Here is a 27,588-nt window from a genome sequence, read left to right as displayed (position 1 = left end):
GGAAGGAACATAGGTCAGGAAGAGACGGATATAGAGATAAACTGAGAGAAACGTGTTAAGGGACAGTGGAGCATCTTGAGTGACAAACTAAGACATTTTATTATCATTTCATCCATATTGCTGTCAAGGAAGAGAAGAAACAGCATCCCAGAGCAGAAATTAGAAGGATTAACTAAAAGAGTGACCTGAGACAAAACGAAAGAGCGAGGGAAACGACGACTTTATCCATCTGTAATAGGCACACGAAACTCAACTCTGAAAAACGATATCCAGCGGTGCCTCTAAAAAAAACTCATTCCCCTTTTTTCCTTGCTCCACATCCTCTATTTCTATCCCTACTCATTAACGATCCCTCTTCCCACCACCCTCCCTTACGTACTCTCACGGCTAATCTCCTTCTCAGCTTCCCTATCCTTCTCCCTCCATCCACCTTTTCCCGAAGGACTCAGTTTTATCAAATCAGCCGCGTTTCCTCTCGAAAGGATATCTGGATCACTTTCTATCCTTCCTTCAAATCATAGGAATCTGCTGTCTGTCTTCTTACAATCAGACAGCCAGAAAAAAAAAAGATCTGAACATATCAAAAGGATATTGTGCATTAAAAAAAAAAAAAAAAAAAAACTATATGGTGCACTGAGAATCAAAACTTGCAGGAAGTCTGGCAATCGATTTTATTTAATTTTTAGACATGTAAAGGTTGCGAAAGAGGAAAGACTAAATTATCCCCAAAACAATCAAGAATCCATTGCATAAAAGCACAGGTGATTGAAAGAAAAACGAAATTCGAAGTTGCAGTTTTGGGACACTAGTAAAGAAGGCAGCTGAAAAAATATAAAAAATCTTCCAAAATCTACAGAAAATTTTCAAGTAAATCACAGTAAGGAAAAAAAAAATAACTGAAGTCAAAAGTCCGAAATTTATAGCTACTGGGCATCAGTAAAAATACCCCACTACAAAGCAACAAAGAGCCAATAGAAAAAAAAACACACACACACACACACATCGGGTAAATCTATTTTCTGAGCAGGGCAAATAACACATCACCCACTAAGAAGGAAAAACCTCGAAGTTTACATTTCGATCGCTAAGGTTCGAGACAATGAAGCCCCACCACGTGTGTATCCTGATGCTGGTGACGGCGACGCTGCAGGCGGGGATGCGGTCAGCAGAGGCGCAGACCTACAGGTACAGCAAGTTCTCCTGCCAGGACCTCAGGCCAAGAGGCCCAGAGGTGATCAGAATACTGGAGGGACAGCAAAACAAGGTGAACCATGTCCAGCCACCGACCACCGCTCCACAGACGAAGCAAGAAGAAAACTCGACTGTTTCTACCTCCACCACGACTACTACTACCACTACTACCACCACTACTTCGACCACTACCACCACCACCACCACCGCCGCCCCTAGGACCACCCTGCCCCCCATTCGCGAGTTTGAGGGCACCCTAGACCTGCAAGTGGTGACCAACGAGAAGAGTTACCGCCGCCTTAAGACGCTCCAAGGTAAGCCCGGGTGCATATTTCTGTTCTGTATTCGTACTTGTCTCACCACCGGGAACCCTCAGCCAGGAACGACTCTCGCCCCGTTGTTTCAAAATTAGCTAAAGGTTTTTCTCGAGAATATGGTCAATGTGTTTCCCAGGCAAAATTACCTATACATACCTAAACTAACCTAACCTAACCAAACCAAACCCATCCTACAAGGGCTGCTTGGCTGTGGTACTGAGACGAATACCTATACAGAACGGAAATATGCAGACCGGCTTTTTGACATTTGCACCAGCGCCATATTGGAATTTGTGACGTCATTGATCACGGGTGCTTTAATCGCTGTGTAGTTATTTATTCATTGTTTTCATGTGCGTTAAATGCCCTGACTTACTGACCTGATGTTCTTTGGATGGATTTAACACCTTCAGTATGGCAGTGTCTAATATATTTCATTCCTGCTACCACCAAACGTTTATATTCTGTTAAGGACGCATTTTTCGAATATATACAATAAATTTGGCCTTCATCATCCCCTCCACTAAAAGGGGTGGCCTATAAGCTGAAGGTAGACGTCTGGTTTTGGTCTGGTAAATGTAAATAGATGTTATGGCGCTGAAAGAATTTTGGTTGCAAGTATGAGCTGGGTTCTGAAAATGGGAGTTCTTCGCATGAGACACCTCGGGAAGAATGTAATCCAGACATTTCCGGCGGCAAATGTCAGTCTCCTCACCCGTGTACTGAGGTGGACGAAAAGAATTTAAAATATACTGTTTAACTGCGGCGTGTGGGTGGTGTCATTCACTGAGTTACTTTATTGTGATATGACAGTAACTGTGGTGTTTCGCTTGTGGCTAAATATGGAAAATACTGAGAAATTATCGTAATCGAGAGAAAGGTTTTGGTTCTTTCTGCACACACACACACACACACACACACACACACACACACACACACACACACACTGACCTAATGAATGCCCAGACTGAGCCAGCTAACCGCTTTGACTTACCCAGTTAACCACCTAAGCTGACCTACCTGCCTAGACTGATCTAACTACTAGACTAACCTAACTTACTACCTAAACTGACCTATCTAGACTAGACTAACCCAACTAAGTATCTGGACTGACCCAATTAACTAACTAGATTGGCCTAACTAACCACCTAGACTGAATCAACTACCTAGATTGACCTAACTAACCATGTAGACTGACCTATTTAACCTACCTAACTACAACCACCTGGCCTGACCTAACTAGTTGCCTAAATCGACCTAATCCACCTTCGACTCCGACAATAACGAAGAGAAACACTAGCGCTAAGCAGAGACGGAAATACGCTGCTAGGATGAAAATAATAAGAAAAGGATAGTACCATTCCAAGGGGACAAAAATGGTTCCGGATTTTACGAGCCACTTTAAACCGACTCCTTCTGGGAATAGGAGGCCTCTTAACACCTTTTCCTTGGCGATTGAGTCTGCGTACTACACTTTCCTTTTCTCTTGCATGTTGCTTTTATTTTCTTTATATTAACATGGGCTGAGAATCACAAATCAGGAGGTAATGGAGCGTTGTGGTATTGATGTGGATGTTACTGAAAGAATTAAAAGAAATATTTACTTTAGTCTGGCCATATGGAGAGGATGGAAAATGAGAGACTGACTCGAAGCGTGTTTGTGAGTGAGGTGGAGGAGGGGAAGGGTAGGTGGAGATCAAGGATGAGATGGATGGATGGAGGGATGTTTGAGAGGGATGCGTGTGAGTTGGGGGGAGGGTGGCTAAACGGCAGAGGGCAGGGTGACATGGAGGCTATTTGTTTGTGGCCACTCCTCATGGGATTTAGGCGTCTGGCTATAGATAGATAGATAGATAGATAGACAGACAGATAAAGATTCACAAACACTTTTTACAACCAATTCTGTCTCTCAAGGAAGTAGTAACAGTAACAGCCCCAAATTCATGTGAACGTGAACCCAGTGAACTGCAAGCTAGTTACCCCTCTCCCGCAGCCCACCATCCTCATTTCGGGAGATAGGGAGGGAGCTGAGGGACGTTGGTTTACTTGGGCAGCGGGGCCGACCGGAAGGAGGATATCAGTGTCACCACGGAAGTAAGATATGTATTTGGAGGAAGAACAGGAGATGTGATAAGAGTCCACACTTCTCTTTCCTTGTCCCTCCCACAAAAGCAGATCATAGCTACGTGTGTGTGTGTGTGTGTGTGTGTGTGTGTGTGTGTGTGTGTGTGTGTGTGTGTGTGTGTGTGTGTGTGTGTGTGTGTGTGTGTAAGATTTTATATGTAGAAAATGCCAATATACTTCTTTGTGAACTCTACGGCTCGTCCTCTCCTCTCTCGAAAAATACCTAGCATCTCACGTGTACCAGTCTTAATCCTGTATGAAAAGCACAAAATCATGAATATCTCGAAAACGGTGCATTTTAAAACATCAGTAACACGTAAGGGAGTCATTAAGGTGTAAAGTACAAAATAAGTCGCCTAAGTAGATGTGTTACGGAATCTGCAATGTCAGCAACAATATGGTGCGTAGAGTGAGTCAGCCAGGAGTCGATTTCGGATCATTTTCATGCTTCGGCTACTTTTCTGGCGGGTAAACACGTTCGTCTTCGGGTCGGTACTGCCTTTAGGAATATCTGAACGATTTATTGGGCTATATTTTGTCAAGATGTTATTGTGGATGGAAAGGTTGGTATTTGGGTCATTTTTAGACGAGTTTATGTTTTTTACCGTATCCCCTTATCCGTGTGGGTTTACATTCCCAGTTTTTATTTTTCCTTTTGCTTTTTCACTTTTTCTTTTTTTCTTCTCATTTTCGTCTTCCTCTGTGCTATGAGTATGGCTGGGTTATGAAGCAATAGCTAATAGTACATAAATTCTTACGGCTCTGTCTCTAGCATCTTGTATAATAATAATAATAATAATGATAATAATAATAATAATAATAATAACTGATATCCATGTCCACTGATATTATTTTCAGATAATTTTTTTTAAGAACCAGTAACTAATACAGAATTGGTGTGACTACTTTTTATAACTGTAATGAAAGTCACTTTTTTATTTACTAATCGAAGTGTCTGAGGTCTCAAATACTCATCCTTTTCCATCCACTTCCACATCTTTAGTTTATTTTTGCTACTGACAGACGATTTCACTCAGCTTCAGTTTTTTTTCCTACCATGAGAGTTTCATTTTGCTTGGGGTAGTTCTTTCTGTCATTAGTCAAATTCATTCACCTAAGCCTCCCCTTCCTGCCACCGCACAATTAAATTCAGCTCAAGGGGTGTTAATGTTTGAGGTTGCGTGCCTCTACGGCCTTGTTTACGACGAAAAAGGTGCGGGATCGATATCAGCCAATCAGCATGACGGTAACACCAGGCCCGCGCATCAGGGCTCGGCCAATGACATCCCGTGGCGTGTCTCAATGTCTGCATCGCGATCTGAGCCGCCAAGAGATCAACACATCGAATTTATAGGAAAAGGAAGCGAATTTTGGAATGGCGGAGGGAATTCGTGAACAGAGGAGAGAATTCGTTAAAATTTAAAGAATTATAGGTGTTTGGAAGGCAGTTAAATTACTGTAAATGATACTGGTGCTTTCTCAACTGCTTACGAAGAACACCATCTTGGCCACGAAGTCGTCAACACCATCGACTTTAATGGGCAAGGGGACGAATCTGGGATCAGGGGAGAGAAATCGTAAACAGATCAGGAGGAACTTGGAAGGCAGTTGGTCTCTTATTTTCGCTATCAGACTAACTGTTAAAGAGATACCTGAGACACCAAAATATTTAAGCAGCCACAGTTAACCTATTTGGCCAAGGAGAAAAGGATTCATGTTCTATTCCAGATTGTAATGGGCGATTTTATTCAGTGTGTAGAAGTTCTCAACGGCAAGACACTTAAAAGGAGAGAATGTAAGAGACTTCTCAACTAGTCATGAAGAATGCCGACTCGGTCACAAAGCCATCAACTAAATCAAATTTATTGGAACCGAAGGCGCATTGGAGATCAGAGGAGCGAATTTGTAAACAGGTCAAGAATTATCGGTCTTTAGAAGGTGATAAAAGGGAATACTATAAAGGGTTTTTCAAATGGTCACAAAGAATGCCTTATCTAGGTCACGAACTCGTCAACATCATCAATTTATAGGAACAGCTGACGAATTTAAGAACAAGAGAAAATTCGTAAACAAGTCAAGAATTATCGGTGTTTGGAAGGCAATAAAAGGGAATAATAATGGGGATATCTAAATTGGTCAAGAGTAATGCCCCATCTGGGTAGCTCATTCGTCACCATCAAGTTTATTGGAAACGAAGCCGAATCTGGGAAAAGGAAAAAGAAATCATAAAGGTAGAAGAGAATTCATAAAAAGGTCAAGAATTATGGGAGTCTGGAAGCAGGTTAATGGAATATATGAGGACTTTTTCATCTTATACTGTAGCGTTGTCGTGGCTGTAAATTTGTAAAAATGTTGAAATCTGTGGAACAAGATGCAGAATTGGGAGTGATGGCGGGAATTCGTAACTGGATCAAGAAATATTAGTGCATGGAAGGAGGTTAGACTTATAGTGATGTTGTGGCTGTGAATTCGTAACTCCGTCAGATTTGTTGAAACTGGAGGAGAATTTGGGAAAGGAGGTACCGGTAATTCGTAAACAGAGGAGGAAATTCGTAAGCTGAGGGGAAAATCAGTAAACATTGGAAGAAATTCGTAAAAGGGGGAGGAATTTCGTAAATGGAGGAGGAAATTCGTAAACAGCAGAGAATTGTAAATGGAGGAGAAAAATCGTAAACAGAGGATAAAATTCGTAAACAGGGGAGAACATTCGTAAATAGAGGAGAAACTTCGTAAACGTGACTGGAATATTGATCGCTTGGAAGGCAAATGAAGGCAATGACACTCGGACTTTCTCATCTAGTCACGAAGAACACGTCATCCAGGTCACGAATTCGTCAACATACGGTATCGAATGTATTGAAATCTAAGGCAATTTTGGGGACAGCGGAGAACATTCGTAAACAGATCTTGGAATTACTGAAGGTTACAAGGCGTTTAAGGGCGATTATATTAGGGATTTAAAGTAGGTTTTCGTTCTTTTGGGGGTGGATTTCATTTTGAAGTGTGGATTTCGAAGTGGATATGAAGTGTGGATTTTGAAGTGGCTTTGAAGTGTGGATTTTGAAGTAGATTTGATGTGTGGATTTTCGTGCATTTGAGGTATGGATTTCTTTTGTTTGTTTTGGGATGTGTGGTAATGTAGTGTTCATCATGTTGTGTGTTTATGAGGTGGCTTTTGGTGTTAGATGAGGTGGGTTAGTGAGTGTGGTTGTGTATGCTCTCTCTCTCTCTCTCTCTCTCTCTCTCTCTCTCTCTCTCTCTCTCTCTCTCTCTCTCTCTCTCTCTCTTCTTCTTCTTCTTCTTCTTCTTTTTTTTTTCTTTTCTTCCTCCTCCTCCTCCTCCTCCTCCTCCCCTTTTTTTCACTACCTTCAATCCCCTCAGCGGAAGAGAGATTAGGTAGTGAGATAAGGACTCCTCCTATCTCGCTCTTTCTCCCTCAGATCACACTGATAAAACATGCAAGCAAAGTCCTTGTTAGTATACACAGGGGAGGGGAGGGGGAGGGAAAGGGGAGGGGAGAGGAGGGAGAGGGAAAGCAGAGGGGAGAGGAGGGAGAGTGAAATGGGAGGGGAGAAGAGGGGGAGAGGAAAGAGGGATGTGTAAGCTAGAGAGGGGGTACTGTGTGTGTGTGTGTGTGTGTGTGTGTGTGTGTGTGTGTGTGTGTGTGTGTGTGTGTGTGTGTGTGTGTGTGGAGAGAGAGAGAGAAGGGGGAGAGAAACTGAGGTTAAGGGAGGGAAGAGGGAACATTATATGAGGGGGGAAGGGAGAAGGGGGTAATAACGGAGAGAGAGAGAGTGAGAGAGAGAGAGAGTGCTTGAAGATTGATTCCCTGTTGACCTGAAGTACTTGCCAATCGCGACGCATACGCAAAGTCTCTGGGTGCCTCTTGTTGTTGTTGTTGTTGTTGTCTTGCATCCTCTCCCACACTCCCTCCCCCTTCCCTCCCTCCCTTCTCCATCCCCCTCCTTCTCTTCTTCCTCCCTCCTCCATTCTCACATCCTTCCCCTTCCTCCCCCTCTCCATCTCTTCTCCTTCCCCTCCATTTCCTCTCTCTCTCTCTCTCTCTCTCTCTCTCTCTCTCTCTCTCTCTCTCTCTCTCTCTCTCTCAAATATAAACACAAACGCAAATGCTGCTTTAATTCTACCCAGTATTACTATAGTTGTGTGTGTGTGTGTGTGTGTGTGTGTGTGTGTGTGTGTGTGTGTGTGTGTGTGTGTGTGTGTGTGTGTGTGTGTGTGTGTGTGTGTGGGTGGGTGGGTGGGTGGGTGTGTGGGTGGGTGTACACGCAACCAAGCGCACGCACAAACACACACACACATAGATAGACAGATAGAAAGACAGATAGACAGTGCTAGCATAGTTCGATTTTATTAATGTTTTTATATTCTATGATGACAAAAAGAAAGCATGACACTCTCTCTCTCTCTCTCTCTCTCTCTCTCTCTCTCTCTCTCTCTCTCTCTCTCTCTCTCTCTCTCTCTCTCTCTCTCTCTCTCTCTCTCTCTCTCACTCCTGAGCACACTATGAGTAATATCAACAACCCTCAAGAGATTCGAAAATCGATATATCCGCGAGAGAGAGAGAGAGAGAGAGAGAGAGAGAGAGAGAGAGAGAGAGAATGCCTAGGCTCACGGTCTGTTCCATGAGGCCCAATGCACTCCACTTACGTACCAAACACCTCCACATGTCACCACTTCGGCACTAATCCCCACCGTCCATACTGAATACGTGGCAGGGCTGTATCATCAGGTTTTATCGGGGTTTTTATTTTATTTTATGATTTATTTATTAACATGTTGGTGGGTTTAGTGGAGATCAGTAAAGTGTGTCTTAACGAAATCCAGTTCCTTTTAATTTCTGTCTGGATCGAATGCACGTCAGTTCAGACAACAGGCCACTTCTCTCACTACTCAGCCACCACCTTAAATCACACTATCATATTTCAAGTGGTTTTGGAAATTCCGCGACACCTGTACTATAGCGATTTAGTCTGGAATATACACATCAATATAATCATGTCTTCGGCGCAAAGTTTATCGATTTGTACTGGAAATGAGATTAGGAGATTAGAAGATCGTCCAGTGTCAGGGGAGACGTGAGATCAAGACCCGGGTTCGTCCGAAATGTGAAGCCAGTGGACTACAGGCTTGAAAATCTCCCCTACTGCTTTCCACCATTTTTTTTTCTTTTTTTTCTGAGGGGATAGGGAGGTAGTTGAGAGCCATTTAACCAGGCAGTTGTGCCGCCTGGTTACATCGGTGCCACCACGTGAAGGCGCCCCTCTCCACCGCCTATCGCACAGAAAATATCAAGCAGTGGCATTTGACAGCAGGAAGTGAAGGGAGTGTGATTTTTTGATTCGGTGGTATTTGGCGCTCTCTCTCTCTCTCTCTCTCTCTCTCTCTCTCTCTCTCTCTCTCTCTCTCTCGTTTGAGTTTGTTTTCGTTGTATTATTTTTTTTCTTTCGCTCTAAATTTTATCATATTCTCTCTCTCTATCTCTCACTCTCTCTCTCTCTCTCTCTCTCTCTCTCTCTCTCTCTCTCTCTCTCTCTCTCTCTCTCTCTCTCATTTGAGTTATATTCGTCGCATTATTCTTTTCCTCACACTCTTATATTTTTTTGTCTCTCTCTCTCTCTCTCTCTCTCTCTCTCTCTCTCTCTCTCTCTCAGTTCCGGGAGCAGTACACCCACTCCCCCAGCGTTAGGGGAGCTGCCAGGCTGTGAAGGAATATTCTAGTGACCGTCAGAGAGAGAGAGAGAGAGAGAGAGAGAGAGAAAGAGAGAGAGAGAGAGAGTATCAGGGTACTGGGAAACTGAACATAAATGCCATCAGACTCTTTACCTGTAGGCCTACCTTTACAAATTAAACTCTCTCTCTCTCTCTCTCTCTCTCTCTCTCTCTCTCTCTCTCTCTCTCTCTCTCTCTCTCTCTCTCTCTCTCTCTCTCTCTCTCTCTCTCTCTCTCTCTCTCTCTCATCCTCTTTATTTGGTTTCTTGGAGTCTATTATGTTTCTGAATAATAATATGATGATGATTATGACGATGGTGATGATGATAATAGCTAACAGTAATAATAATAATAATAACAATAAACACAGGAATGCCCCTCAAAAACTCTACAATAATAAAATCGACGAACGACTGTACAAATGCAGACATAGGCCGTTTCACAACTGATGCGATGTCGAAGATGTGGCTTTTCATACCAGAAGCGACGTCGGCGAGTTACGTGGCCGATGTTGCGACTAGTTGTACCACTGGAGCCAAGGAAGACAGCACCGAGTGGCCCTGGGAGGAGGAGGAGGAAGAGGAGAAGGAGGAGGAGGAGGAGAAGAAGAAGGAGGAGGAGGAGAAGGAGGAGGAGGAGGAGGAGAAAAAGAAGAAGTTACTATTTATTGCACACTCTAGCCATTTCCGAGAAAATGATAAAAAAATAATGGGTACATGAGATAAATGTGAAATGACCAAAGTTGGGCGCATACCACCAACTTCTTCAGGAACTTTCAGGTGGCGAAGAAAAATTCAGGCAATATTCTAGACTGTCTCCCACTCCGTTCAATAAAGACATCAATGATTGAACGAGACATCCAGAAACAAGATTCGATACAAACTTGAGTGAGGAGGAAAGGTTGGGAGACCGTGGCAACTGCCCCCTCAAGCGCTCTAGTGCTCACGTGGTGGAAGCTATGTCGAGAAAAATCGTGGAGGCGGCGATCCGAAGAAATGGGCAAGCGACGTCGCACGCTGCCATTACATAGCACCGCATACGATCTGAACAGCCTCACTCAACACAACATAAGCAATTGAAATCCACAAATCTCTTCCCATCCGCGACGTAGCTAGCATCTCATCCGGTGTGAAACGGCTTTTCAAAATTACCAAATTAGCATGGAACCGCAAAAAGAAAAATTATCCCCTTAAAAATAAAGATCTAAAACTAATACCTCCCAGGAAACGATCTCCCGCACTGTATAATTCAAAAAGGAGTATTGAGAGCAAAATTATACATTATCTCAATCTGAAAGACAGGGTATATATGCATCTGGGGTGTGTTTATGCATCCGAAGCTCAATTTAGAATGCAAATAACTTCAAATTACAAGGAAGGATTGATGTAAAGGTGGGTTTTCATGTTTGTTTATGTTCAGGTGATGCTTGATCGTACGACAGCGCTGATAATAATTAGTAAATGGTGGTAATTTTTCTTTTTCTTTAGGACTTTCTTTCCTTTCTCTCTCTCTCTCTCTCTCTCTCTCTCTCTCTCTCTCTCTCTCTCTCTCTCTCTCTCTCTCTCTCACCTTTAAATCTCCTCTCCCCTCGTCTCTCCTCTCCTCCCTCTCATATCTAATTCTTCTCCCTTTCCCTCTCGCTCCTTCTCTCGTCCCTATGTTTCTCAGTATCTTGGTATATATGTTTGTCTGTATGTATTTTTCTGTATGTATGTATGTAAATAAACAGATAGATGGATGGACAGACAGACAGATAATGTGTGTATATAAGTTCCATTTTGCTGACTTTTTTTTCTTATTCCTCCCTCATACACCGCTAATCATTTTCTATTTAATTTTCATTTTTCCAACCTCTCTCCCTCTCTCTCTCTCTCTCTCTCTCTCTCTCTCTCTCTCTCTCTCTGACATTTGATATGTGTCACAGATTGAGCACTGATTTAAGCCCACTTGAATAGCAACGACTTTCTTTACCTGTCCTGAGGCTGCGGTGAGTCAGGCAGGAAGGTGTGAATAAGTGGGTGAGTCAGGGAGGTGAGGAAGGTAAAGGAATCTGGTGAAGGAGGAGATGTGAGTGAGTCAAGATAGAGAAAGTGAGTGAGGTGAGTGAGTGCGGGTGTGAGAGAAAGGAAAGTGAGTGAATGGGTGAGTGACTGAGGGAGAGAGGAGGAAGTGTGAGTGTGTGGGTAAGAAATAAGAGTGAGTGTAATGAAGGGAGAAAGGGAGGATACAAGTGTGTGGGAGAGAGAGAGAGAGAGAGAGAGAGAGAGAAGAGAGAGAGAGAGAGAGAGTCTGTAAGTGAAAATGTAGGTTAGTAATATTAATAGTGTTAAATACCAATGACTAATGATAGGAAGGAATTGAAATATAAATGATTTAATAGATAAAGTTATGGAGAAGTTGGCCCCCTATCTATCTATCTATCTATCTATCTACATCTATCCACTATTTACCTATCTATCTACTTAGCTATCTATTTTTTTCTACCAGCTGCTGCATGTCTACGGGTTATCTATCAGTCTATCTATTAACCTTCCTGTCATTGTCTGTCTATCTATTTATCTGTCTGTCTATCTCTCTAATAATATCTATCGATCCATTTATCTGCCTACCTACCTTCCTGCCTATATGTCTACCTGTTTATCTATCTTTCTATCTATCTATCTATCCATCTATCTATCTATCTACATACCTACCTATCTATCAATCCACCCATCCATCCGTCGCTCTCTCTCTCTCTCTCTCTCTCTCTCTCTCTCTCTCTCTCTCTCTCTATCTATCTATCTATCTTTCTATCTATCTATCTATCCTCGGCCTTCAGACACCCTTCCCTCATCTCAACATCTGCACTTCCTCGGCGCCTCCGTATTGATTGTTTTTCTCTTTCTTTTTTTTTCTTTTTTAAGCTCGATCCTTGTCTCAGCCTAGTCCCCCCGTAACCGCTTCACTACGAGGATTTAGATAGTGAGGATAGTTCATAGCTGTGGAGGAATGATGACGATGATGATGATGATGATGATGATGATGATGATGATGATGATGATAATAATAATAATAATAATAATAATAATAATAATAATAATAATGATAATAAATAATAACAGTAATAATAATAATAATAATAATAAAAAATAATAATAATGATAAATAATAATAATAATAATAATAATAATAATAAAAATAATAATCACGATAATAATAATAATAATAATAATAATAATAATAATAAAAATAATAATAATGAGGATTTTCTTTAATTCATCAGCCAGCCAGAGATTTTATTCAGCTTAGGAGAGACCCCTCGTACTGAAGAGGTTAATTATCTAGAGACAGATAGATAGATAGATAGACAGATAGACAGATAGATAGACAGATACAGATATTGCCATTCTTATTATTTTGAGTCACGATGCACGACCTTTACACATACAACTTCACTACGATGATGTGTGTGTGTGTGTGTGTGTGTGTGTGTGTGTGTGTGTGTGTGTGTGTGTGTGTGTGTGTGTGTGTGTGTGTGTGTGTGTGTGTGTGTGTGTGTGTGTGTAGCGAGTCTTTCCCACCTTTGCCAAAAATCAATTAGTGACAGGTAAGAAGAATCACCTTTAGGAAAATAGGTCATCGTGGGGAAAGGGTTATCTTTACATACATACAGACAGACAGACATTCATACATACATACATACATACATACATACATATCCTTTCTTATACATACATACATTCATTCTTACATACATACAAATATACATACACTGAGACTAACATACACACACACATACATACATACATATATATTCTTTCTTATACATACATACATTCATACTTACATACAAATATACATACACTGAGACTAACATACATACATACATACATACACAGGCTAATATACATACACATACATACATACACTGCGACAGAAGTAACACCTTAATGCCGTAAATATTAATACGCCATCAATACTGAGGAGGTCCGTGGCGCCCCTGAGGACACCGAAGGAGGGCAGGCTATTTTGAACTCCTTTGAACTCCTTCGAACACTTTTTTGAACTCCTTTGAACTCCCTTTTGAACTCCTTTTTTGAACTCTTGAACTCAATATTTTTTTTTTTTACTCTTTTTGAACTTTTTTGAACTTTTTTAACCCTCTTTACTTCTTTTAAACTCTTTAAACTTTCTTGAACTCTTTTTGGACTCCTTTGAACTCCTTTTCAACTCCCGGACTTTGCATGTATTGGGTGACATCTAAGTGAATTTTGTGTTACCCTAAATAAACACACACACACACACACACACACACACACACACACACACACTAAGGAATTCTCTACTACTCTTATTGTCTCATTATTATGCTTACTACACCTCACTAGTCTAATGTACGCTGTCTGTCACCTTAGTATCAACTTGGACTGCATTCATAACACAGAAGGGAATATAAGAGCCCCGTGGGTGGAATAAATCGGTAAGGATGTGGTGTTTGCGTGACACCTTGACCTACTAGAATACGTGACAGGACGCAGCACTCAGGCGGTCATATCTCCATCCCCCCAAAAAACTAGTTCCCATACATTTTGGTCTCTCTCTCTCTCTCTCTCTCTCTCTCTCTCTCTCTCTCTCTCTCTCTCTCTCTCTCTCTCATATTTCGGGTATTACTTTGCAAAATTATATCAACTAAGCACAAACGTTTAATAAGTAATGCCACGTATGCAATATTCGTACGAAAATATAAGCGAGAGGGAGGGGGAGGCCGAGGATGAGATGGAGGGGAAGGCAGAGGATGAGATGGAGGGATGGAGTGGAGCGGTACATGAGAGAGGGCGCGTGTGAGCTGGGGGAAGTGCAGCGATATGGAGGGGGACACGGGGACATGGAAGCGATCTGTTTGTGGCCACCTCTTACGGGATTAAGGCGACTGGCAATAGATTTAAAAAAAAATCCACTCATGAAAATACTACCACGTAAAATACCATGATTTCCCTAACAATCGAATTTTGACTACGAATCTGCCATTATTTAGCCAATGAGCAAAAAAATTAAATGAGAAAAAAAAAGTCATGTTTGTGCTACTCGTACGAAAATGTATGAAAAATAATTGACGGGGGAGGAGGCAAGCGAAGTGTGATCTCAGCGAATTATTATCATTATCATTATTATTATCATCTTTAGTTGTAAGTAGTAGTAGCAGTAGCAGTAAGTAGTAAGTAGCAGTCATTAGTAATAGTGGTAGTTGTAGCAGTAGTAGTAGTAGTAGTAGTAGAAGTAGTAGTAGTAGTAATAGAAGTGACAGTAGTATGTTGTCGACGAAAATATGGATTTAATAGGCTTTTTAACACCTATTCCTTAGCGATTTAGTTTTTATTTATGCATGTTAGCCCATTTATCTCGTTTAAATATCGATACAGGTTACGTAAATAACATCCATAATTCTAAAACAGGAATAAACTACCAAGGATCAAGTGCTTGGTATCCCCCACTGCCGACAAGATTACGCAAAGTCAAACACACGAATTTCTTAACTTATCTGTCACGATATCTCCAATTTCACGCTAATTCCTCTTCTCTTCCCCCTATATTCTTTTCACGGCACTATAAGCTCGCTGGATATGTATAGTTTTCACGGATCTAACGCAAATGTCTGAAGATATTGGTGAGACATACGAGAGGCGTAACACACAACCTTTGAACACTTTTTCCCTCCGACACTAACGCGGAGGAATACATGGTCACTCAGGCGGCCACGTCACAGTCTCCCAAAAAACTAGTTCCCATACAATTTCAGGGGCCATTCTTTTTTTCTTTTTTTTTACTTCTTTTATGGTATATTTCGAATATCAGTTTGCAATATTGTAAGCACTGATCACAGAGGTTTAATAAGTAATGCCACTGAGCAATATTTATGGAAAAATCACCTGAATTGGAAGGTAGGAGCTGCGTATATTACTAGGGATCGGCTTTTTGAAGGTACCAAGGAGTTTCGCTAATACTCTTAACTGTGATTTATTATACTTATCACACCTTACTAGTCTAATATACGCTGTTTACGTCTCTTTAAGTGGGGTAAGGAGGGGGGAAGAGCCTAAAGTTAAAGGGGAAGAAAAGTTGATTTTAGAAAAGGGAGAGGGAGAGAGACGAGAGGTGGGAGAGAGTGGGGGAGGAATTTCTCTCTCTCTCTCTCTCTCTCTCTCTCTCTCTCTCTCTCTCTCTCTCTCTCTCTCTCTATCCATCCATCCATCCATCTATCTATCTATCTATCTATCTATCTAACCCCACCTCTCTCTCCCCAGTCACTCTGCAGTCGCCTGAATACATCAATGGTTTTATGGTTCAAGCGCGGAAGGTCGGGGGTGAGGCGGAGATCGTGGGCCGCTTCATGAGGATTCCACATCGCGCCGAATACCTCACCTGTAACGCAAGCACACCTGACGACACCGTAATTAACGAGTGGGCACCGCTCAGGTTGGCTAATCAGACCTTCACCTGGATGGCCCCTGAGAGAGACCTGGGGATAATTGAGTTTGTGTGAGTATAGTTGCGTGTGTGTGTGTGTGTGTGTGTGTGTGTGTGTGAGAGAGAGAGAGAGAGAGTACTTTGAGGTTGTTTGTGTAAGTACTTGGGATTCTGTTGGTGTCAGTATTAAGTATGAGTTGTATTTGTGTCAGTATTAGTATGACGGATTTGGCTGTGTTGGTGTCAATATGAGTATGAGGGATTAGGCTGTACTGTGTGGATAGAAGGATTATTTAGAGGATTAGTGATGAGTGAAGGATTAGTGAGATTAGTGATGATTAGGAGGATTTCAGAGGATTAGTGATGAGTGAAGCAATAGAGAGAGGATTAGTGATGATTAGGAGGATTATACAGGGATTTCCTTCAGCTGAACGAAAGCATATGGAGTTAGTTTGAACAGTAAGATAGAAAATAAAAAAAATAATAGTCATCGCCTGAAAGAAAACAGAGAGGTAAAAGAAAACGAGACGAAGAAAATGAAAAAAATACTTGAAAATGACTTAAAAACAAGATTAAGGATAAAAGGACTGAGATTGAAAGCTGAATTGAAAGATAAAAATAAAATTGAGGTTAAACTGAGTGATTCTGAAGGCTAAACTATGCAACTGAAGGGCAAACGAGAGGTGAATAGTTGATTGGGGGTGGAAGTGGGGTGATTGGATTGGGCTGGTTGGGAGGATAGGCCTTTGAGTTTTTGATTGGAGTAAAGGGTGGTATTTTAGAGAGAGAGAGAGAGAGAGAGAGAGAGAGAGAGAGAGAGTGAAATCTAACTTAACCCTCTTTCCGCCGCAGAGCCAGCGTATTGATGAAAAAGGGGACGCAGTATAAGGTGTTCCGGTCAGAGCAATTGGATCTGAACCTTTATCGTGAGTACTAAAAGGGATTGGGTGTTGGATGGAGGGCTGGAAGGAGGATTTACGAGATTAATGATGATTGGAAGGAGTATTTAGAGGATTAGTGATGAGTGAAGGGGTGAAATAGAGGATTAGGGGTGACAGGAGGATTATATAGAGGATTAGTAATGATAGGAGGATTAGGGAGAGGATTAGGGATAAGTGGAGGATTATAAAGAGGATTAGTGGTGTCGGGAGGGAGAATATAAGGGATTAATGACGGATTTATTGACTATTCTTGTTATAACACTTTCTGACCCAACCACATACATATCACCTACCTACCTACCTACCTAACCACTCACCTACGTACCTACCTACTTACTCACATACTCACCTACCTAGCTACCCACATACTCACCTACCTACCTACCCACATACCCATCTACTTACCTACCTACCCACCCATCTACTTACCTACCTACCCACCCACATATCCACCTATCTACCTACCTACCCATCCACATACTCATCTACCTACCCATGCACCCACTCATATACCCACACAACCCACTCGCATCCACCCTTTTTCCTATCCACCCACCCACCTACCTTACCACCCTCTCTACCACCCACCCACCTACCTTCCCACCCTCTCTACCACCCATCCACCTACCTTCCCACCCTCTCTACCACCCACCCACCTACCTTCCCACCCTCTCTACCACCCACCCACCTACCTTCCCACTCTCTCTACCACCCACCCACCCACCTACCTTCCCACCCTCTCTACCACCCACCCACCCACTGACCCACCCGACCCACCTGCGCAGCGGTCTCCACCAAGGACTGCGCAGTGTCGAAGAGCTGTTTCCGGTACTGTATGAGAAACGGGGGCCCTTCCTGCGCAGCGCACACTTCACGCTTCATGGCTACTCTTCACCACCACAATGAACCCCAGCCGAAGGGGGTCACTATCACCGTGGGAGGACAACTGCCTGATCCCTCGGTAAGATGAGTGGATGGTTCGTTGGATGGATGGACTGAGAAATAGGATGGTTCGATGGATGGGTGGATGGATGGATGGTTGGATGGGTGGGTGGGTGGATGGATGGATTGGACTGATAAAGGGAGATAAGTTCACTGATTGGTTGGTTGGTTGGTTACCTGGTTGGTACTGTAGGTAGAGATAGATAAATATATAGATAGACAGGTAATTAGGTAGGTAGGTAGGTAGGTAAGCAGGTAGAGAGGTAGGTAGGTAGAAGAATCAGACAGACAGAAGGGTTGCGTTCCTCTCCTAATGTGCAACAGACAGAATGGCAGTAGGTTATAACACACACACACACACACACACACACACACACACACACACACACACACAGGAAGGACAAAAAAATAAGTGTACATGATCTGTCTGCCCCGTATAAGATAATTTTTTTTTTACATTACCGTTTACAGAATATAGCCATTTTTATTTATTTACTTGTACATTTTTTTACAATTTCTACCCCATTCCTATCTCTTTCATGCCTCTACTCCTTTCTTTCCTACATTCCTACGTCTTTCCTCCGATCCTCCACCCTCTCCTACGTTCCTCCATCCTCTCCTCCATGCCTTCCTCTTCCCTCACTTCCCCTCTTCTTCAGTGCATCATTTAATTCGACATTTTGCTTAGGGGTCCCTGGCCTAGAGGAGCTGCATTGGTAACACTGCGGGAGGCTGAGATGACGCTGGAATGAATTGGTAACACTGCCTTGACCTCGTTTTCTTTTATGGTTTTATGGGCAACGTGTCCATTTTTCCACGAGTAATATTTTTGTCTGTCTGCGTATGGTACTTGGTTTTCTGTCTTAAAACCTGAGTGATATAAAGTACATAGATAGATTGACTGATAGATAGACAGGCAGATAAATAGATAGATAGATATATACCGTATACACATAGACAGATAGACATAGATAGATAGATAGATAGATAGACAGAGACGGGTAAACAAATATTTTTAGATATATATGAGCTGAAGTTACGTTTCACTCTCTCTTTCTCTCTCTCTCTCTCTCCCTCTCTCTCTCTTTACACCTGGATCAATTACGCTAAAAAAAAGTCGCCTAGAATTATATAAGGATTTCTAAGACCTAGGAAGACGGGGCTAGATTTTTTTTTTTTTTTTTTTTTTGCAAGAGCTGTGAAATGCCAGGGGGGGGGGACGGAGGGGGAGGGGAGTGTGAGAGGGAAGCCTGTAAAAGTTCATGCTTGTTCATTGATGAGGAGTGACGGAAGAGAGAGAGAGAGAGAGAGAGAGAGAGAGAGAGAGAGAGGGGAGATGGAGGAGTGGGAGAGAGAAAATGGGGAGAGAGGAAAAAGAGGATGAGAAGAGGAGGTGGGGAAAATATAAGGAGAGGAAAATTGAGAGAGAGAGAGAGAGAGAGAGAGAGAGAGAGAGAGAGGAGGAGGTGGAGGAGGAAGAGGGATGAGTTCGAGTGGAGAAAGAAGAGGGGAAGGAGGAAGAGAATTGGGGCGGAGCGGTGGGAAAATTATCAGCTGGAGAGAGAGAGAGAGAGAGAGGGGGGGGGGAGTAGAGAAAGATGAGAGCCGGCTTTAATCAAACTCCCATTCATTCTACACTCTAATGCCGTCAATCTTCAGTCCTCTGTGTGTGTGTGTGTGTGTGTGTGTGTGTGTGTGTGTGTGTGTGTGTGTGTGGTTGCTACCTGTGTGTGTGTGTGGAGTGTTCCTGGAAAGTTATCAGCGTACCACCCTTCACCTACTGGCTCATAGTCGCGAGATTCATAGGTCTTAATCCTGATGTCTTCCCCTCCTTTATTAACCCTTCAAAATGTCCAGTTCCCCCCATCTTACTGGTCCTGGGTTCGCACTGGGATATGGCTCACTGCACCTTCACATTCACCACCTTAAACGTCTGTATCACACCTGTTACACCTTAATTACCTTCAGTTTACCGTTACCTGTTACCTTTAATTTTTACCCTTACCTGTTACCTTTATTTTTTTTTACCCTTACCTGTTACCTTTAATTTTTACCCTTACCTGTAGCCTTTATTTTTTCCTTACCTGTTACCTTTATTATTACCCTTACCTGTCACCTTATTTCCTACCTTTACCTGTATTCTTTATTATTTTCCCCTTACCTGCAGCCTTTATTTTTTACCCTTACCTGTTACCTTCATTTATTTGCCCTTACCTGTTTCCCTTTATATTTTTACCCTCTATAACATTTATTTCTCCACTTACCTGTCACCTCTATTTCCTACCCTTACCTTCCGCCTTTTTTTCCTAGGGTGATCACTTCCATTACCTCTACCTGTCCTTTCTATTCCCAGGGTTATCTAGCCGTTGCCTTCAGCCGCGACCCCCGCCACCTCAAGAACATGGACATCAGCGTCTGTTACCGCACCGAGGAGGACCAGGTGGGGGTCGAGCATTACCTCCTCGAGAGCATTGACTACCCGCCAGACCTCCACCTCGACGTAAGTTCGAGTATTAGCTTTTTTGGACCGGATTTTCTGCTTGTTTCTTGGTATTTGTCTTGGGCTTCTGCTTCTTCGTCTTCTTCTTTTTTCTGATGGAATGCAACCTAGGAGAATAATCTAACAGTATTTTTTTTTTTTAGATATGTATGAGGTGAAGTTGCGTCTCTCTCTCTCTCTCTCTCTCTCTCTCTCTCTCTCTATTATTCAGTCCCTCGGCATTCCTGTACGGTCACTGAGGTAGACAGACTGAACCCTCTCCCGGCCTCGATAGATAGAGGCGATAGATTGTTCTGGTTTGTTCCGGACGATTTTTTGTATTTAGAGGGTGATTTTATTTGAGTGGTGGTGATGATGATGATGATGGTAGTGGTGATGATGAAGGTGGTGATGACTGAGATGGTGATGATGATGATGGTAGTGGTGATGATGAAGGTGGTGATGACTGAGATGATGATGATGATGATGATGATGGTAGTGGTGATCATGAAGGTGGTGATGACTGAGATGATGATGATGATGATGATGGTAGTGGTGATGATGATGGTGATGATGATGATGATGATGATAATAGTAGTGGTGATGATGAAAGTGGTGATGACTGAGATGGTGATGATGATGATGATGATGGTAGTGGTGATGGTGAAGGTGGTGATGACAGATGGTGATAGTGATGATGATGATGACAGTAGTGGTGATGATGAAGGTGGTAATGACTGAGATGGTGATGATGATGATAATTATGATGATGATGATGATGATGGTGATGATAGCAGTATTGGTAAAGAAGATGATGATTATTATTATTATTATTTCTTTTTTACAGATGAGCACAGGAAGGAAAAACAAATTACTGCAAATAAAAAAAAAATAATCCATACACCAGATTACAGGTGTCCTTCATTCATAAAAAAAAAATCTGTAACAGTTGGACTTGAACATCTGTAGATTGAAATTTGAGGGAAAACCACTCTGGGGAAGCGAGTGCCAAAGAGATGCAGTTTGGGGGATAAAAGAATGCTGAATGGAAGTTGTTGTGCAATATGACAGTGTGACAGTCCAGTTGTGAGCGCTACCAGATGCCCGTGTAGCGCGGGGGAAGGCGTGGAGAGGTGGCACAGTGGATGCAACTCCGTCTGAGCATTTGCCATAAAAGTATCCGTAAAATAATGCAAGGGAGGCAACATTCCTTCTTACCTGTAGAGGAGGAAGTTCATTTGTGATTGTTGGCTTAGTCATTATTCTTGTTGTTTTTGTTTCGAATTTTGTCCAGTTGTTTTAGTGTAACCTTTCCACATCCACTCCGCAACGGTGAGCAATATTTGAGAGGAGAGTACAATTTCTCTCTCTCTCTCTCTCTCTCTCTCTCTCTCTCTCTCTCTCTCTCTCTCTCTCTCTCTCTCTCTCTCTCTCTCTCTCTCTCTCATGAATACCGAACGAGTCCTACTGCATAAAATAACAGGAAGAAAAGCAGACCGAGAGACAGGCAGAAAAATATAATACAACTAAATATAATACGACTGAAAGAGACTGGAAAAAAAATTATATATGATTTAATTTGGGATGGTTTATATGTGCGTATTTATGGAGACACAAATCTATACGTACACAGAGAGCTTTGTTAAAGTACACATACAGACATGAACACAGGTTTACACGTGTAGAGTTACAGGATGAGTACTTTGCCCTCACGTACACAGGAACTTTCTCGAACACAGACACACACACACACACAAACACACACACACACACACACACACACACACACACACACACACACACAGGGACGGATGCAGACCTAAAATATGACCAATTTAGGTATTCACGATAATCTCACTGCCGGAACTATTCTCACGGCCAGAACCACCGTGAGAATAGTTCCGGCGATGAGACTACTCGAACAGTTTTCATCCGATATCAGCCAAACTTGGTGAATGGGTTGAGGGTCATCCAGTGAGGACACCTATCATTTCTTTAACAACAGGGCAAAGGTCAAGGTCACAGGGAGGTCAAAGTTCAGTCCTTCCCGGGAGAATCGTTCCGGGCACGTGATATCTCAAATAGTTTCAATCCGATGTTAACCATACTTGGTGGAAGGGTTGAGAGATAGCCCATGATGAAACGTATTTTTTATTTATTTATTTTTTAGAACACTGAATTAAAGGTCAAGGTCAAGGAGAAGGTTAAAGTCGGGTAGAGATTTGCGTGTGGTCAACGTGTCTGGTGTGCACCTAAATTTTTCTTTTCTTCTTTTTCTTTAATGTTATAATTGCAAAAAAACATACACAGATTTAAGAGCGGAGAGTGGAAATGTAAAAACAAATCCAGGGAACACATCAGGCAAGCTCGTGTGTGATAATTAATGGGAAATTGTATCAGGGAAACTAAAAGATTGTCGAAGGAAGGAAGAGAGGCGGTGGAGAGAGCAATACCGCCCACATCAACGAGGAAGGAACTGTGTGGCTGGTTTGATGCACTTGTGAAGAATGATGATAATGCTACCACCCCCCCCTCTCTCTCTCTCTCTCTCTTGTTCAAATGAGAGCCGTTTCTGCACCTCGCTTCAATTTGCTCTATACCAACTATTGATGTGGCTACGCAAGAAACTCTACGGAAAGTCCTCGATTCATTCCGCGTTATGTAAAACCAATGGGAACGATTAAGGGTCAAAACACACACACACACACACACACACACACACACACACACACATGGCAGCTCCGGTAATGAACTTCAGGCTGGTGGTTCAACATTTATAAATCCTTAATGGCGCCCAGGAAGCTAAAATGTTAAACCTGAGAGAGAGAGAGAGAGAGAGAGAGAGAGAGAGAGAGAGAGGGGACACAGGGGCTGAATTATTGATCTACCTCGTTTATTTGCTCAGTAAAAATAAATATCTGCTTTTTTATCTCCCAATTCTACCGTCAAAATTAAGCGTAAATCTTATATGACATAAATTATACTCTTTTTCTATTATATATAAGCCTGGAATTGGAATCATTGCCATTTTATCAGAGTTTGCTGAAGGTGGAGTCATTTATTTAAGATATCCCTTAAAATACCCCGTTTTTTGTTGGATATTATTAAAGAAAACGATATTATTTTAGTTATTTTTTTTTAATATCGAAGGCATGTAACTAAATTCCAGATAAATCTAACTTTAAACGCAGTGAAGTGTGAGAAACTGACTTTACCTCTCTCTCTCTCTCTCTCTCTCTCTCTCTCTCTCTCTCTCAGTTACTGTTGAAATCTCTTCAATAACCCGTATCTTCCTTCACTTGCATCTTCCTTCATTCACCTACAGTACATATTCCTTCAGTCACCCACTTTTCATCTTTCATTTCCCTTCATCTCCGTCTGTTCTACTTCATCTATCTTCCTTCATTCACCTTCATCTTCCTTCATCATCTTCCTTCCCCTTCACCTTCCTTCACTTACCTTCACCTTCGCCTACAGGAACTCACCTGGGACACCTCTTCCTTCACCTACATCTTCCTTCATCATCTTCCTTCACCTACATCTTCCAGCATCACTTACCTTCACCTTCATCTTCCTTCACTTACCTTCCCCTTCACCTTCCTTCACTTACCTTCACCTTCGCCTACAGGAGCTCACCTTAGACACCTCTGACATCGACGAGGACTACACCTGGTGCACCTTTACGAGACCCACGGAGGGCCAGGGTAGTAATGCCATCCACCTCGACACTCCACACTACTATTACTACTTTTGGGGGACTAGGAATGGCTCTAGTAAGTTGTCTATTTATTTATCTATCTGCCTATCTGGTTGTCTGTCTATCTGTCTGTCTGTCTCTACCTTCATACTTCTCCCTGCTACTACTACTACTACTGCTACTACTGCCTTTGAGGGGTTACGAAAGGGTCCAGTTAGCCACCTGTTTATCTACCTTTCTATCTGTCTGTCTGTCTGGGGATACTACTATCTGTTTGTCTGTCTGCCTGTCTGTCTGTCTGTCTGTCTACTCACTACAACTACTGCTACTTCTTTGGGGCTTGGAATGGGTGTAAATAATCTCTCTCTCTCTCTCTCTCTCTCTCTCTCTCTCTCTCTCTCTCTCTCTCTCTAACACCGTTCCTGAAGTTCATATTCCTACTAATCTCCATTTCTCTTCTCACAGCCATCTTCCTGCCACACCCCACGAGCATGAAGCGTTCCAGCAAACTTATAAGCGCCAAAGACAAGCCCTTCAACCACATAATCTACAATTCCGGCCAACAAATCGAAAAGAGAAGCATTTTTACCGTAGTGGCCGCCTGTTTGTTGATGTTGGTCCTCCATTTTCTTTGCTGGTGAAGGTTTAAGCACATTCGGCGTCGCTCCTTTTTCGGCCGCTGTCTCATTTTCGCAGTATACATCAGTCTGGTTTCGTTTTCCCTATTCCTAGTTTTCATTTTCCTTACCAGCGAGACGAATGTGATCTTTGGAGAGGTTGTAATAGAGAGGGGGATTCAACTGTGAAGAGGGGGCGAGTTGTTGGCGGTTGTCGTTGTTTTGGCGCGAATATGTTTGTAGTAGGTTATGTTATTTTCGTATTTTGCCTTTTCTTTCAAGATTTTGGCAACTTTTAATTCGATATATATGAAGAAATCTAAGGTAAGAGTAAAGTATGAGTATAATATATTGCCAATGATATTAGTACATAATATATAATCGCATGTGCAAAATATATCTTGTTGTCAGAATGTTATTTTTAAAAAGGTAGGTTTGTCAGTTTATATATAAGGTTTTCGGAGTTGTTGCCGAATCCGTGTAGAAAAGCAAACACAAAGAGAAAAAACTAATTCAATAATACGGCACAGAATTTTATAGAATAGAAATCTAAATAATACCGCAGAAAATTTTATAGAAGGAAAAATAATATGCACGTTTTCTATTTCTCGAATCCTGCACATGCTATTCATATTTCTACATTTTAATCTCATGAATATAGACGTTTAATGTTGATTGTATGTTCATTTTTTTTTTTTTTTTACTGATTCAAGATGCTGTATGCTAGGATGATTTTTCGTACATGGGCCTATATGCCAAAAATTAGCCTATATTTGATCTGTCCTGGCGATTTTTTTTTCTTTTTTTTTTAAATCTCATTTGTAATACCAGGTACTGAATATAGCCATTTTTTATTCAGAAAGTCGGCCTTTATTATTATTATTATTATTATCATTATTATTATTATCATTATTATTATTATTATATAACGATTTTTATACCTTTAACCATTAATGTTGGTTTCTATCATACAGTGGATGTATGCCAATTTCATTTCTATTTTTCCTAATAAAATCTTTTGACTAATAATTAAAGATATTATGCACAAGGCCAAATTGAAATCACCACACGAATTATTAAAAAAAAAAAAAAAAAAAAAGTGCATCTTCAGACTAATTATTATTTTTATACTGAGGGCAAAGAAACTCACTCCGATTCTCTGTTTATGCCTTCCAGGGGATAATAATGTATTTTGGGATGGCGGAATAACAAAAGGAAAATTGCGCCGATTTTTATTCTGATTGTAGGGAAAAAAACAGATAAAAAACAGAAAAAAAACAATGCCAGGTTTTATATTTATGGGATAATAGGCAAAAAAAAAGTCTGGAGATTAAAAAAAAAGAAAAAAAAGAAAAATGTAAAGAGAAAGGGATTATATTGCTCCCTTGAAAGAAAACGGAGAATGGCATCGCGTTCTCTTTGCTTCAGGGGGTTCTTTCACATCTTTACCATTTACCCTTATCCAGCACGTTAATATTTTCTTTTGTATACCTGAAATTAAAAGCAGTATAGTAGAAAACATTAGGGCGTAAGATTCAAAACAAATCGCTAGGGAAAAGGAGCTACGAAGCCTCCTAATTTTTCTATAACACAAATTTTTTGCAGTAACAGGAGGAGTTATAATGAAGATGTTGTTTATTGTTGGGTGGTTGGTTAGCTGTTGCTCAAGTTAATAGGATTTAATTAGAGGTATAATCCAGAGATCTATATTAAATAATCTAAGAATTATGGCATAACAGCTTTTGTGTGTATGTATTGATGTTAGAATCTAGAGCACAGAGTTGGTTTCTAGTTAGGGCATTTTAAGAGGTTGAAGTCTGTTTGTAGGAACTTCGATTCTGCACGCACTGGAACTCGCATGAATGTATTTTGTATAACCTGAAGTGTAGCAGTGAATTTATATAAGACAAAGTACTTCAGAGGCCAAGATAAGAACTATTTTTGTGTCTCCCGTAACCAAACACGAGAACATGGCGTAACATTTTCATTTAGATTTTTTTTTTTTAATGTGACCCCAAGGCCAGAGAGACAGATTCAAAATTTTCTAAAGAGCTGCCTGGTAGATTTTTTTTTAATACCTAATCGCCGGAGTGATAGCTTCTAAATTCTATGAAGTTTCCGGATTCATTTTTTCATTTTTTTTTTTTTATATACCTCTCTTTTTCCCGCCACTCCCCTGACCTAAGTGGTAGCCATAAATCAAGGTTTGTTGGAAATTACTGAGGAAACCCACACTAAGCAACTCCTGTGTCATCCCAGTTCCAGACCACAAGTTACATTTCCACGGAATATTTAACAACCACCCCTTCAAATGGTAAAAAGCGACTGGAATATCTTTACGGCAAACAGTACGGAGTGGAGAAGGCCCTGGCGCATATACAGTACACGTGGTAACTAAGCTGACGATGATGGGGTTATAGATTGTGGAGGTGGTGATTATAATTTTTTTTAATATATCCCATTATTTTGACATCATTTTCCATTTCCTTACGACTCAAAAACGGAGTGAAAATGACGAAAATATTTGAAAACGAGCAAGTGTGTTTTTGTATGTACGGCTTTGCATAACCAAACTCAGTAAGAAAACAGCACAAATTATATGGCACGGTTTTGGCTTCACTGCATTATTTTCTTAGATACCTCTTCACTACGATGACGCCTTTTTGTATATACTCTTGCTATTGCCTGACGATTTTATTCAGCTGAAAGGAAAATGTTGACTCTGGAGGGGGTCTGATAAGAAGCACGGATTTAAAAGGGGGGGATGAGGGGGCTTACGACCCTCAATTTTCGGTACATCAATATCTTATAATAAAAGGATAACAGATTATTAGAACAGTAACTTATTGTACCAGAACAATAACTTAAGAACCATAACTTACGATAAAAGAACGATAACTTATAATCCCAAAAAAATAACATGATAGAAGAACAATAACAACCAAAGAACCATAACATTAATAGAACAAGAACATGATAAGACAACCATAACATATTTTTAAAGAAGAATGTTAATAAAAAAAGCAATGTTATGACACGCAGTTAACATCCAACCCAAACGTAAACAAAGAATCCTTTCACTGAAACGAGGGACTGGGTAATAAAT

The 27,588-nt window shown here is 41.4% G+C and overlaps 1 protein-coding gene across 1 annotated transcript; it reads left to right on the top strand.

Annotated features, from left to right (window-relative positions):
- The first annotated feature begins 1,007 nt into the window (after positions 1–1,007).
- Positions 1,008–24,981, top strand: LOC145410812 (uncharacterized). The gene is made up of 7 exons (XM_080280931.1): positions 1,008–1,505; positions 15,644–15,878; positions 16,659–16,732; positions 17,533–17,708; positions 20,043–20,189; positions 23,797–23,941; positions 24,331–24,981. Exons 1-7 carry the CDS (start codon positions 1,100–1,102, stop codon positions 24,504–24,506), a joined length of 1,359 nt encoding a protein of 452 aa, XP_080137057.1. The 5' UTR covers positions 1,008–1,099; the 3' UTR covers positions 24,507–24,981.
- Positions 24,982–27,588: the final 2,607 nt, after the last annotated feature.

The sequence above is a fragment of the Coenobita brevimanus genome, chromosome 86, assembly GCF_032717465.1.
Source record: "Coenobita brevimanus isolate Jiangsu-jjx chromosome 86, ASM3271746v2, whole genome shotgun sequence".
Taxonomy (NCBI): Eukaryota; Metazoa; Arthropoda; class Malacostraca; order Decapoda; family Coenobitidae; genus Coenobita; species Coenobita brevimanus.
Note: the sequence above shows the minus strand (reverse complement) of the source record. Positions and strands in the feature narration are given on the sequence as shown.

Coding starts and splice junctions, on each gene's coding strand:
- LOC145410812 (XM_080280931.1), top strand. CDS start 1,100: ATGAAGCCCCACCACGTGTGTATCCTGATGCTGGTGACGGCGACGCTG. Junction 1,506..15,643: donor CCGCCTTAAGACGCTCCAAG/GTAAGCCCGGGT, acceptor CTCTCTCCCCAG/TCACTCTGCAGTCGCCTGAA. Junction 17,709..20,042: donor GACAACTGCCTGATCCCTCG/GTAAGATGAGTG, acceptor TTCTATTCCCAG/GGTTATCTAGCCGTTGCCTT.